Source organism: Haemaphysalis longicornis, unplaced genomic scaffold (genome assembly GCF_048455015.1).
Source record: "Haemaphysalis longicornis isolate Haplotype H1 unplaced genomic scaffold, Haemaphysalis longicornis Haplotype H1 scaffold_9, whole genome shotgun sequence".
Classification (NCBI taxonomy): Eukaryota; Metazoa; Arthropoda; class Arachnida; order Ixodida; family Ixodidae; genus Haemaphysalis; species Haemaphysalis longicornis.
Genome location: NW_027526460.1, coordinates 112,871,400 through 112,885,045, shown reverse-complemented (window position 1 = coordinate 112,885,045; position 13,646 = coordinate 112,871,400). Strand labels below are relative to the sequence as shown.

The window sequence follows — 13,646 nt, the reverse complement described above, 5'->3', positions numbered from 1 at the left end:
CCCTGTGATACTCTAGTAGAAAAAACTTCATTGAAAGGCTGTTTCAGTGTTATGTACGTTCAAAACCCATTAAAAAGTTCACTCCCCCCCCCCCCCGCCTTCCCCCCCGAGTTGCCAAAAATTTGATTTTTAGACTCCTAAGGTGACGTAATAAATGTCATCATTCTGCTCCAAATCAAGCTTCTTCTGCTCCAGAATCAAGATTTCGCTGCTCCAAAAACTGCTCCCAAATCTGATTCAGCTGTCTCACCCCTGCTATTAGGATGTGGGCCAAGTTTATGCTTTTCACCCAATTTTGTGGACATGTTACATGCTTTGTAACAATTGGTCTCAACAGTTTCTTTAAAAATAAAAGCTCTCTTAGTGGGACCGATGGAGTCGTGTCAGAATGTCACAAAACTAATGCATTTCCCCATAGACTGTGTGGTCAATCAAAAAGCTCTGACAAGATCTGTGGACCCACAGTAGGTGTGTGAAGCTGGGCTTTCATTCTGTCAAAATGCTGCCTGAAAATCGGGAAAAACAAGTGGTTCTACATAAACTATGCATGCATTGATTTATTTATGTATTTATGTATTTATTTATATATTTTTTTTTCACATACCTTCAAGGGCTTACGCATTGTAGAGGGGAGTGGGGTACATAGAAAAAGACAGAAAAGAGTAGATGAATGCAACCTGCGGCACAAAAAAACACCCTTACAAAAAACACGTGGGCTGACATGTAACACTGGTAGTACAAAAATTTACAAAACAGCAGCACTTCAAAAACAACACATAATATAACAATATGAAAATTAGTAATGCCACATTGTCGCCCAGGAAAAAAGCACATAAGGTCTGACGAAGAAGAGCAAAGTCCTATATCCGCGCAATGTCACGGGGTAGACTATTCCAATCATTGGCCGTATTTGGAAAAAATGAATAAAAGAAGGTATTCGTGCGACATTGTGTTATTGCGACTTTATGTTGAGGATCTATATGGGCAGAACGGTATGCAGGCAGAGAGATTAGGTTGTTTGTAAGCAAAGCATGACTATATATATCTTGAAAAAGAGACTAAGTTGGAAAACGTTCTCACGAAGAGATAGACAAGGTAAAGACAGTGTAGATTTCATAGATGTGACACCGGCAGTGCGGTTATAATTTGATAGGATGAAGCCACAAGCGTTGTTTTGTACAAGTTCAATGGCTTGATCAAGATTAGCATGACAAGGATCTCGTGCGGCGGCGGCATACTAAAGTTTGGAACGAACTAACGTTTTTTACAAAAGTAGTTTTAACGAAACGGGCCGTGCTAAAATTCCTCCGCAGGTAACCTAGCATGCGGTTCGCACTACTTGTTATTGTTCCAATATGTGGTTTCCACGATAATGTGGAAGTTAGGTGCACGCCAAGATAATGCTCATATTTTACACTTTTTAAGTTAATATTGTTTAGCTTATGTATTGGGGGATCCTCATTCAGATGTGAGACGCGCATTAATTTTATCTGAATTTGACTCCATCTTCCAATTTTCACACCAAGACATAATGTTATCTAAATATTGTTGCACCTTCAACTTGTCATGGTCAGTATGGATTTCATGATAAATAATGCAGTCGTCTGCATATAAATGTATTTGAGAACAGACATACCTGGGTAAATCATTAATGTAATGAAGAAAGAGTAATGGACCCAAGGCAGAACCTTACTGTACACCTAACATTACTTTGATTAGAGGAGAATCGCGGTCATTAAAGGCCAACTGCGCACAAATTTCACCTCGACCAAATTAATTTTTAATGCGTAGAAAGTACCCCCAAACAGCTCGGACACGAGTGGTAGCCCTGTGAAACGCCTCGTTAATCATTCAGAAGCGTTTAAAAGAAAGCTCCGCCGCAGACCACGCTGCACCTGCCGGCGGATCGCATAAACAGCCATGATGCGCATGTGACATTCTACCCGACGGGGGTTTCTTCCTCTGACCAGCCACGCAGCTGGAGAACCGGTCGAGCTCTGCTGCGCACGCTTCACCCATATGCTGCCCCGTGCGCGCGTAGAGCTTGCGCGCAGACTTTCTCCCGAGCTGGTGACCGTCTGGCCGCTCGCTGGACGGCTGCAACGTCACTGCAATGGTCGCACTCTCCTCGGTTTCGGTTTCCAAAACGTCGATTTTTGCTGACCGCTTGCGGCGTCCACGCGCGTATTTCAGCTGTTGTATTTTGCGTGTTGCTTTCTTTTTAAGGGGAGACGTGGGTCTTGAAATTAACTTTTTTATTAATTGGTCTGTGATAATGAAAATCACTGTGCATATGTGTTTTGTCTTCCTCATTTCAAATATGTAATTAGTTTTCAAGTGGTATAATTATTTTTTGAGTTACAAAGAAAACACTAGAGCCTAATTAAGTAATTTCTTACGGGCCTTTAAGGAACTTTTTATTAAATTTTTCTTAAAAGAAATGGTATGGATGTGTAGCTTAAGACTTGCCATGCATGCTGAAGCTATTTATATTCCTGTAAAGGTAGTTGATTGGATAGAATTAATAAAATTATGCCAAGTACAGTTTTCTGAAAACTTAATGACCTCTAATTATAACTCATAACATTTATTTGAGGCAAAATGAGCCAATTAAAATAGCTTCAGCATGCAGTTCATTTTATCCCGAATTCAACGGTATAACACTTGTAGAAATCCTTTGAAAAAAACTACCTCAAAACCCCTGTAAGGCTAGGCACATATGCAAAAAAAGGGAAGCTGAGAAAATCGCAGTTGAAGTTTTACTACAAGTGACAGTTTTATCTATTGAGCATATGAAAAAAAGAAAGGTTCTCGAATGTAGCTCGCTTTTCGCTCAACAAGAGCATACCAAGTTTGCTGAAATCCGTTGGTGGGAAAATTATGAAATCCTCTGTCTACAGATGGCACCTGGCCGAAAAACTGAACAAAAGCAAAGCCAGAACGTTGCTTCAATTTTTATGCTGTTGGCAGCGCGCCGTCACTCTTTGGCGACTAGGGCTGAGGTGCCGATCGTGCACCACAGTTGTAGACGTTTATTTTGTTATGTTACTGCTTCATTTGTAACAATCAAATCGGATTTGCATCGCGTGAAATGAGTTGCAGCGAAGGGGCTGGTAACGGAATGCCCGCCCGCACTGTTCTGTAACGTGCATGTGCTTGGCTAGGTGGGATAACCACGTTTTCGGTCTAATCTACTCGTATATCACGTCACTAACGCACATTGTGCTCAGTGCGAGCATTTATAATTCCCAAATCGCTCATCTATATGGTAACCTGCCGACAAGGAAGCGCGCGCCGGAGTGCGGGCCGACCCGCCGCGGCATCGTTGATAACAGAATGAACACGTACTTCCTTTGCGACGTCGGCGTGCGGCATCCTCCACTTTATCATTTCTTTTCTTTCTATTTGCTGCTGATCGAAAGATAGACGCAACTTAGTGCCCCCGCAGGCGTAATCATATCGCTACGCTATCGTCTCGGCAGCCCGCGGGGGCGCTAAGCCTACCTCCGTCTCGGCGCCGTTCTCGCGAAAAGTCGTCGTCAGACACGCAGAAAATCGTACTCCAGGCGCTTTTAATACTGCTAGTTCTTCCTTTCAGTTATCGATAGACATATTTACTTTATTTTTACGCCATGCGGGGCTTTTGCCGGTCCTCGCATAGATGAATACATGAGCCGTTGCACTGTGATGAGAGTGCCGAGCAGACGACCCACGGCGCCCAGCCAATGAGGTTGCGCCCTGCGGTCACGTGCAGTCAGTAGCCAATTGGGCGGCGCGTTCCGTCTCTTTTCTACCCCGGTTTTACTCGCAACCAATGGACGAAACGGAGTGGTTCTGGCGGGGAATTGAAAACGAAAAGACGCGCTTTCGAATGAGACCAAGATGGACGCCGTGGGGCATGTAGAACCCGAGGGGCGAGTCGTCGAAAAAATGCTATTTTCGCGTCGAATCTTGGCCGATTTTAGCGGGCGTCGGTGCTATAAATTGATATTATGGCTCAAATACGTACTCCAGGGTCTGGATATTTTGCTAACCGGTAGAAAAATAGCTCTACTTTCCGAAAATGGCGATTTCTAAAAATCGATTTTTTGGCCAAATTTCGGGATTCCAAGACCCGCGTCTCCCCTTAAGCAGACTATACGGAAATAGGGTTTTCAAGAGGTCGAAATTTTGAGTGCAGTTGGCCTTTAACAGATACATACTGTTCACGGTTAGTTAGTAAGAAAGCATTCAAGCCATGTTAATAATCTGGCTTCTAAATTTAATCTACGAAGCTTTATCATCAGTAATGTGTAGTTAACTTTGCCGAATGCCTTCTGGAAATCAAGAAAAATGCAATCAGCTTGGGAACCTTTATCGAGTATGCCATGCAAGGAAGGAGTGAAAAGTACTATCTGGGTTTCACATGAGAATGATCAACGGAAGCCATGTTGAGTGGAAAAAGAAAAGCCGTTTGATTTTAGTCTCAAAAGTTGAAAATTTGAGTGTACAGTACATGTTCCATAATTTTAGGTCAACGAAATTGGTCTATCGTTGTGTGGAGAATGCTTATTACCAGATTTATATCGCGGGACTACTTTGCCTATTTTCGATTGGTGTGGTAAGATGCCATGTTGAAGTGATTGCTCAAATACCTTACTTAAAAGAAAGAGAAGAGTACACTTCAGTCTGCTTCAGAAATTTACAATTTGTTATCAGTGCCGCAGAATGATGGCATTTTTAATGGCTTGATTATCTTCATAATACAACAGGGCTCAATGACAACAGGAAACGTAACAGGTAATTCATGCTCGAGAACATCAAGAAAAAGGGAAGGAGGAGTACAATAGTGCGCACCTTTTTCTCATAAACCACGTATCGGTGTACATTTCGATCCTTCGTAGATGCGTCTACTCAGTGCACGAAAAATTGTCCCATGGGTTTGTTCTCCGTTTGCAGTTGGGGCGTTTGAAGTTTTGATGATCGATTGGACATACTGTCAAAAGGTTGGACACACTGTTAACCAAGGTTTTGACGCACTTTTGATGCAGTTTTGATGCGAGACAGCTTTGAACTTCTTTTCTCAACTTTCTTCAGAAAAGGGTGGTAAACGTTTCTTTCTCTTTTTTTTTTTTTTTTTTTGTAAATTGTGTGGTAGGGGTGATAATTGACAAAGCATCTTTCTGCGGCAGCTGCCATGACATAAGCTGCATCCGAGAATACCATGACAGTTTTCAGCTAGGGGATTTACATTTCTTTGTTGCACGGCTGTAATGCCTAGAATTATGCTAGCTATTGGTCCAAATGCCAAGCTTAAAGTGGTGCCTGCCAGTGGCGGCCACTACAGTGCTGGTGAAACTTAGTGCACCTGTGTTGCGCTATATTTAAGTAGGGAGAATACAACAAGTAGGACTTGTTTTTGCTATGCACAGGCTTACTGCGTTTATTCGATTATAAGGCAGTCACGATTATTGGGCGAGGGTGCAGTTTGGAGAGTTGATTGATTGATTGATAGGCTTTAATGAGAAAGAGGCAGGAAGCCCTGGTGGGGAAAAGGGAATAAGGGGTGGGGGTGGGGAGGGGGCTTACAGATTATTGAAAGGTGATAGTATTCAGTTCTTGTGTAGTGCTCTTGAGTTAAAAAAAAACACATTGAAGGGCAGTACAGTGAATGTGCACAAACTGGACAACAGTTAGAGTTCTTCCAAAGGGAACACTGAAAAAGGGATTGAGGGATTGTCATTCACGTATCGGACAACCTTATAGAGACCACTGTGTTGTGAAAACCGCAAAATTCCTTCAAGTAGGGTGGTGTCACTCCGAACTCTTAGTAAGTGTTCTTGCGCATCATTTAATCGATTGATTGATTGTGTGGTTTAACACGCCTACGCAACGCAGGCGATGAGGCGCACCGTAGTGGAGGGCTCCGGATTAATTTTGCCCACCTGGGGATCTTTAACATGCGCCGAAATCTCGTACACATGGGCGTTTTTTGCTTTTCGCCTCCATCAGAAAAGCGGCCGCCGCGGCCGGGAATCGAACCCGAGACCTCGTGCTCAGCAGCGCAACGCCTTAGCCACTGAGCCACCGGCGGCGGGGGCGCATCACTTGGGAGGGCATAGGAGGCAAGGAGTTGTTCTCGACCCCGAGCAAAGTGAGGGCATATCCATATTTAATGAAAAAGGTTAGGGTCAGTGTGTGATTGATAAAATGGACATTTTGAGGGAGAGACCATGTGGATGAGTCCATTTATGGATGATATCCAGAGTATAGGCAGGGTTCGCGTAAACCTTATTGGCAAAGATTTCTCCTTGCCTATTCGGGCAATTGAGAGTAGAAAGGAATCCTGGTAACAATGCATCAAACAGCCGTTTCCTACTCATCACTTTGTACTGTCGGTATTGCTGGGGCCCAATAGGAAGGGATGCATCCGGTTGTGGAGGAGCAGGCTCGTTATATGGTGGGACCAAAAAGGTAGCCAAAAAAAAAATGTCGCCATATCTATATATATACTGAGCTTCGAATATAGGGCGGCGTATGACTTTGAGGCTACGGATTTTGGAAAAAAACCTTGCCTTATATTCGAATAAATACGGTACTATCAATGGACACACCCATGGTTCCGATAGGGTACAGTTTACAGTGCACCGGCTCGTTATCAACACACTTGTGGTTTTGAGGGGAGGGGTGGGGAGGGGGGCGCACAATTTTGGAAACATTTCTTTATTGTATGCCTACGTTATAACGAGGGATAAAAACAGGAATAATAAATAAGCCGCAAGCTTAATTGGGCTCAACAGGTCTAGCCGGACTGCAGCGCCATTTTTAAAGCAGCCGGTGTGGGTTTGGCAGGGCAACTGAGGACTGAAACTTCTGCAGCAGCGGCGATCTTGCCAGCTGTCAAAATATCACCACTTCAGAATGTCCCTCATAAAGAAGTGGCAGTGTCTCATGCATACGCTGCTGCTTTCTGTCAAGTGTAGGGCCAGCTGTTCTGATCATGTATCTAGAGTACTACTGGAAAGGCTGGTTGTAGCGTAGAAAAAAAAACAGATGGCACTGTCTAGGCACTGTAGTGCAACTAATGCATATCTGCATAGTGCAGTGTGGCTTGAGCAATGATCTTTTCTTTTTCTCCTTGTGGTGATTGGTATTCGGGCAATCGTGTTGTACCCCAACCATTTGCTCCCACATCTCTTTTGTAGGTTATCAATATCGGAGTACCATTCATCTTCAAAGCTGCTGTCGATTACCTCAACGAACATACGGGAAGCCATCTGACACTCGCCGACGCATCGAGCACGTTAACGTCGGCGGCTTTTGCCCTTCTTGTTGGATGTGAGTCCTTGCCTTCGTGTTGTTTGTGCGAAGGCTCTTACCGGGCCCTCGATTGGAGTCGCTAGAGTCAGTGATCTGTGCGTGTCCTGTATTGTAATGCTGGGACTTTTAAAAACAGTAGCCTTTCTTGGGCTGCATATATGTGGAAATTTTGGTCTGTGTCACTCGGTTCAGCTACCTGGCCAAGGTGACAGAATCCTTCCACACGAAGTATATGTAGGCAGAATCGTTCCAAACTACTACAACCGCTGGCATGGCTCAAACATCAAATCAAATCGAACCTTTATTTGGACAACGGTGCATTATGCCCACAAAGCAAGGCAGGAGGAGATCCAAACATCTCTTGACTCATGCCTCATGTTTACACATATGGCAGCAATGTAGAAATGTAGTGTTAGCACGGTTAATCACAATCTCAAGCAACAATGGTAATAAATACACAGTCATATATGTAGCACGTTTCTGTGTACACGAGCAGTATTGATAATTTCGCTTGTATCTCTGGTACTGCTGTCGCAGCTAGCGCAAATGAAACACTAACCAAAATTAATAATTGGGCTATTGATAATTGTCTAAAAATAAATGTCAGTAAAACTTATGCTGTCCTCTTTCATTCCCACAACAAAAGAATTTAGTTACTGTCCATTAAATTAAACAACATAGAAATAGAAGTATTAAAATCTTTTAAAACACTTGGGGTATACTTTAATGAAAATATGGTGCTGGATAACCCTATTACATATATTGGCAAATTGTTTAAAACAAACGGCATCATACGCCGCCGCTGTTTTTATCTTCCGCTATCAATCAACATGCTTCTATATAACTCATTATTTTTGTTTAACAATGGAATTCCTGTTTGGAGAACTACCTCGAATGGAAACTTACACAAGCTCACACTTTATGCAAAACCGAGTCATTCGTTTTTGTTGTAAACTTCCTTGAATCTCGCACACTGCTGATGCTTTTAAAAAATTTGACGCTGTTCCTATTAATTTCATGTGTAGCTATAAGCTGTGTCATTATAAATTAGGTTTAATCAGTAATGACGATGTGCTAATCCGACTTGCAGGATTAAAAGAAAACATTGGAGTCTACAAGACCCTTACACCAGAACATTGGAATGTAAATAAATGCCGCACAAACTATGGGGCAAATTTATCCAGTGTGCATTACCACAATGCTGAATACTTTTTTCATTGAAAGAAATGTCGCCGTTTCAACACTTCCACTCAGAGAGTTCCATGATATGATCTGTAGACCCAAGGCACCATAATGAGTTTGGTTTTCAGGCTGTACCTGACATTTCGAATTGCTCTGATTTGTATTGAGAACTGTACTACACTTGCTTCAGTTCATTTCATTTTCATTTCCTTAAAGGGACAGACAACCGGTTTTTGTCGAGTATATGCTCTCTAGCTCATATGAAAGCCAGCATATTACATAGTGGGGTAACCGCAAGGAATTTGTGAACAAATTGGCAGATAGTATTTTAATTTGGCGCTGAATTTTCTGAAATCTGAAAGGTGGCGGTTCGTAGTGAAGAAACGTGACGCTATGTTACATGTCCTGGTCACGTGACCTGCAAACCCTGCAGCGTCTGAAACGGCTGAAGCAATTGTTCACTTATTAAAAACCTTTTAACACAAGTATTTCTATAAGTTTAAATTTTATAGGTATTCTGAAACATTCTTTTGAAAATTTAAGATACCCGCCGCTCACTGCCGCTGGGTTGCTCTCAGTGTGGCTAACTGAACCTCCATACCCAGAATTAACTGCAACATTCAGAAAACAGACCCAGGGAAGAAACTTCCGGCTTGTATTGTACGTTGTTTGATGATTCTGCCCGAGCCAGGAGCATTTCTTCTGCTGAAATATTTGTTTTCAGTTTCCAAAAGGGGCAACCTCAGCTTAGAAAAAAAAAAAAGAAAGAAAGAACGCACCCACGGAGAATCAAACTGCCGACCTCCACAACATGAAGCCAACATTTTTCCTCTCGCCCATCCCAATAGATGGCGCCTTTGTGCAAAATAGAGTATGTCATACTAGGCCATCAGTTCATACAGGTGGCTACTTCTGTTGTTTAAAACAACACACAAAGGAATAAGAAAGCCTGCAATTCACATTTCTTTAGCTGAGGACGTTTTTTATAAATACCGCTTTTCGTCTCGCATACAGACAAAAGTATGTTACCACGATATACTGTATGTCATGGTTGCCAGCATTTTTTTGGGGAGGACACATACGGCTCGTAGATCTAAAAATTTCGATTTAAAAAGTTCTAGGGCGCTATCAGCTAGACCGTTTCATGTTAAGGTGTTTTAAGGGATGCCCTTTCATTTGGGATAGAGAGCGTTTACTCAATCGGTTGTCTATCCCTTTAAAAGCAAATGAAAATGAAATCAACTAAAGCAAGTACAGTACAGTTCCCAGTACAGATCAGAGCAATTAGAAATGTCAAGTACAGCCTGAAAACCAAACTTATTGTGGTGCATTGGGTTTACAAATCATATCGTGGAACTCCCTGAATGAAAGTGTTGAATCAGCGACTTTCTTTCAATGAAAAATGTGGTAATATGTAGTGCTTTCCCTGAGAGTTGCTTAGTATCACTTTTAGGAATGGTTGCAATGGGGGAATTTGTTCGACTAATATACCTTGAAGCCCTTTTGTTGCCGAAAGTTTATTCAAGTGTGCTCAGGTAAAAGTTATTTCCGTGCAAGCTTTCATAGACCATCATGTAATAAAAAAGAATTTAAAATTGCGTTCTGTCTCACTAAAGGATAATTTCAGTTCAGCCTTACCATTGTTTTCAGGCCTTTTATGTTCAGCATGTTTCTGTTTGGCAAAAGAAAAGCATTCCACCCTAGAAGCACCACATTGCGACTAAGTAGTATAAGTATCTTTGTTGATGAGTGTGCTGCTTGGAGTGCAAATATCAAGAAATTTAAAAATACTTTGTTGTGATGAATCGCAGGTTGTTTGAGTTTTTTTGTCTTTGTTTTGTTTTCCTTGGCTCTTCTCTTCTTTGCTCTATTTTATTGCAATGTGCATAGCAAATGCATCATCTAGCACCAGACATTATACACGGAAGTATTTTAAGGTATTGTCTTTTTTTTTGCTCACCTTCTAGTTAAATTTAAGACGCACAGAGGCTGCGTGTGTTTTTTCAATCGCCGTCACCTGTGTTTATGGAATTCACACATTGTACTTGTCGCTTTTCTTAAATGAGGTTTCCAGATTTTCTGAGCATTTGTTTTTGTGACCATAAAGTACGGGACCACCAAGTTTAGTGTGAAGTATTATAGCTATACTACTCCAGGTCAACACTGACTGCGCTCAAGCATCACAAAAAAGAAAACAGATTGAATTGAATTGAATTGAAAATAAGTTTTATTAAAAAAACATGATATGGGTACACAGTATATACAGGAGGAGGTCCCATGGTTATGAAAACTGCAAGCGGGACCTCCTATACAAATGAACAAAATGACTATAAAATTACACTGACAACACTTCAGTTCAGTGATGTAAAATACCAGAATTTCCTTTTTTTTCTCTTGCCTCTTTCACTGTGTGGCTGTGTACTGAGCTCCCAAATTTCCAATTTTGTCATTCACTTAAATACACCTCGGTTCCAAGACACATAGTGGAGGGCTCCGGATTAATTTTGACGGCCTGTGGATCTTTAGCACGTCCCAAAATACCAACACATGGGTGTTTTTTTTTTTTTTTGCCTCCATCTGAAAGGCAGCCATCGCAGCCGGGATTCGAACCCATGTCCTTGGGCTCAACAGCACAATGCCTTAGCCGCTCAGCCGCCACAGTGGGTTGTACAGTGGAACCTTGCTAATATGACTTTCAAGGGACTGCGCGAAAGCTTTGTATGACCGGGGTGTCGTATGATCGGGGTACGAGTAAATGCCAGCCTCGTAGACGGGCCTCACGCGACAGCTGTGCTTAAAACTTATTTAGACCACCAAATTTAGCGCATTTTCGCATAATTTGCGAACCCTGGCTAAAATCTTAATTTTCTAAAAAAAAAAAAAAGAAAAACCGCCTATTTTGTGATCCCCTCCTCACCACAGCGTCTGCCCTAGCCCGCCAGCCATGCACCGCATGTCGCATGACCCCCATGCCGTTGGCGCGAGCCCGCCAGTCTCGTGCCTCGTGCGTGCGAGATAAGCTGGAAAAGCTGATTCGGCCAAGCAAATTGAGAGGGGAAAGGTGAGAGTGCGAAACTGCCAAGGCAAAGTGAAACGAACAATAGGACAAGGCGGCAATGGAAAAAAAGGCGGAAAAGGCGGGAAAGAAAGGAACGGAGCGACAACGTGGCTTTGAAAGACACTGATAAGCGGGATCAGTGGGTAAGAGTGGTAAAGGCTGGAAAGAAAGGACCGGTGCGCAATGCGGAGGCTGGAACAAGCGGGGGGGGGGAGAGCGTCGTGAATGGAAGAAATTTGGTCCGACCGGGCGAGGAAAATGGGTGTTGGTTGCGTTGCATGTGTTTCCACGTTCGTCGGCTCGATAGGAGCTTCAAATGCGCAGTCCGCCAGCCACCGAGACTTTGACTTCTCGCGGTAGGGGCATTGGTGTTGTGCTGTCGCGTGGGGCCATCGGAGGTTAACTCCCTCCCTCCAGTACCCGTCTGCTTGCTTGCGTCTGTTCAGCAAGTGGTTGGGCCCACCTGCAGCCCTTTGCACATCAAGCAGCATCGAACGGGGGTCAAGAATAAACGAAGGTCGGGACAAGGGGGGGAAGCGGCATAAAAAGTGGCCAGCGTCTGTCACCAGTGTCTGTCTTTTGAAGCGGATCACGTGCCCGTGAGCGTTGTATAATTGGGGTTTTAATGTATTGTTTTTATGGGGAGTTTGCCGGGACCGCAGTGATCCATTGTAAGAAGCAGGTCGTTGTATATGTAATTGGGGTTCCACCTTTTTCTCTTCTTTCCCCCCAGATGGGCTTGCCAGGGCTGGAGCGGCGGGCTTCAACGAGCTCCGCAATGCCGTGTTTGCCAAGGTGGCGCACCACTCGATACGGGAGGTGGCGCGACGTCTCTTCCTGCACCTGCATCAGCTGGACCTCAACTTCCACCTGTCCCGGCAGACAGGCGCTCTCTCCAAGGCCATCGATCGCGGAACGAGGTACTTGCCCCCTTCAGGCAGGCAGAGGGCATCACAGTGTATAACTGTTATCTAGAATTCTATACTAATGTGTGCTACAAAGAAATCCAGCTCTAAAGTCTGTGAAAGCTTCGCTTCAGCAAGTGTAGGAGGCACGTTCCACTTGTCCTTGGCGTGGCTCGCCAACATGCTCAAAAATTGCCTGGGGCTGCAAAAAGCCAACAAGAATATTGTGGAAGATTATTTATACTAGTTGTTTTATTAATGGGAAAGTGAAGTTGCAAAAAAATTACTGGTCAGGAATTTTTTTAAAGCTTCATGCAACACGAAAGTAAAAAAAAGGTGTTAGCCATTTTTGTTGATTTGGGCTTCAAGAGCGAAAAGAAGCCATGCAGCAAGCCAAGCCAAGTTGTAGAGAAACATTGCTAGCTGCTACGCATAACCCATGACGGCATGCGATTGCAATGACAGATTTTCTTCTAGCATATATTAATATGAAACTCCATGGCTGTGATGCTCCTCTCGTGCATAGAGAGCTGATGTCATTGTCATCACAGTTGGTCTGCCCTGAGTGTTGACTTTATTAAATCTGAGCTCTTACAAAGCTAACCGGATTGAGTTGGTGTTCATATCGGTTTCAGTGCATGTACAACAGCTTGGTGGGGAGATGAAATGAGAGTAAGAAAGAATGAAGAATGAATTCATGCAACACAGGATAAGGATAGTTGGAAGCCAAACATGTTCAGCTTCAATTGGACTGTAAACAGCCAAATGTGTGCATTGAAAGTAAAAGGCAGAGTGGCGCTTGTTACTGGATGTGCTGGTTAAATTTGCTCTGAACTTTTTTTTGGCTTTCATTAGAAGCCATTTGAGTTATGCTGTGACATATGTGTACAGGGGTCATTATGAAAGTAATGCACATTTTCTGGTGAAAAAAAAAATAAAGGCAGCTCACACTAACGCGTAAGGCTTGAAGGTAGCAAAGCTATCCGCAACCTTCTTGACCATCACAAGGGTTTAAGTCCATGATTGCAGCCGATTTGCTTCTTTTTCGCTGCCACAATACCTTCACTGCATCATTGTTGGTAGAAGTGCGAGCTTCTTCATTTTTTTGGAATTGATAATCATTGGGCATTACCTTGGAGGTGTGGTGTACGCTATTACGTGTCTTCCTCGTTCCGAACAAGTGTTGTCACGATTATGGCAAA

General features: G+C 43.2%; 1 protein-coding gene across 2 annotated transcripts in view; it reads left to right on the top strand.

Moving 5' to 3' along the window:
* Positions 1-13,646, top strand: part of LOC144152712 (iron-sulfur clusters transporter ABCB7, mitochondrial-like) — a 65,920-nt gene that overhangs the window by 5,594 nt on the left and 46,680 nt on the right. For both annotated transcript variants that reach the window (XM_077684117.1, XM_077684118.1), the window contains 2 exons: positions 7,185-7,317; positions 12,273-12,459. In XM_077684117.1, the coding sequence (XP_077540243.1) occupies positions 7,185-7,317; positions 12,273-12,459 (320 nt within the window). The remainder of the gene's footprint in view (positions 1-7,184; positions 7,318-12,272; positions 12,460-13,646) is intronic.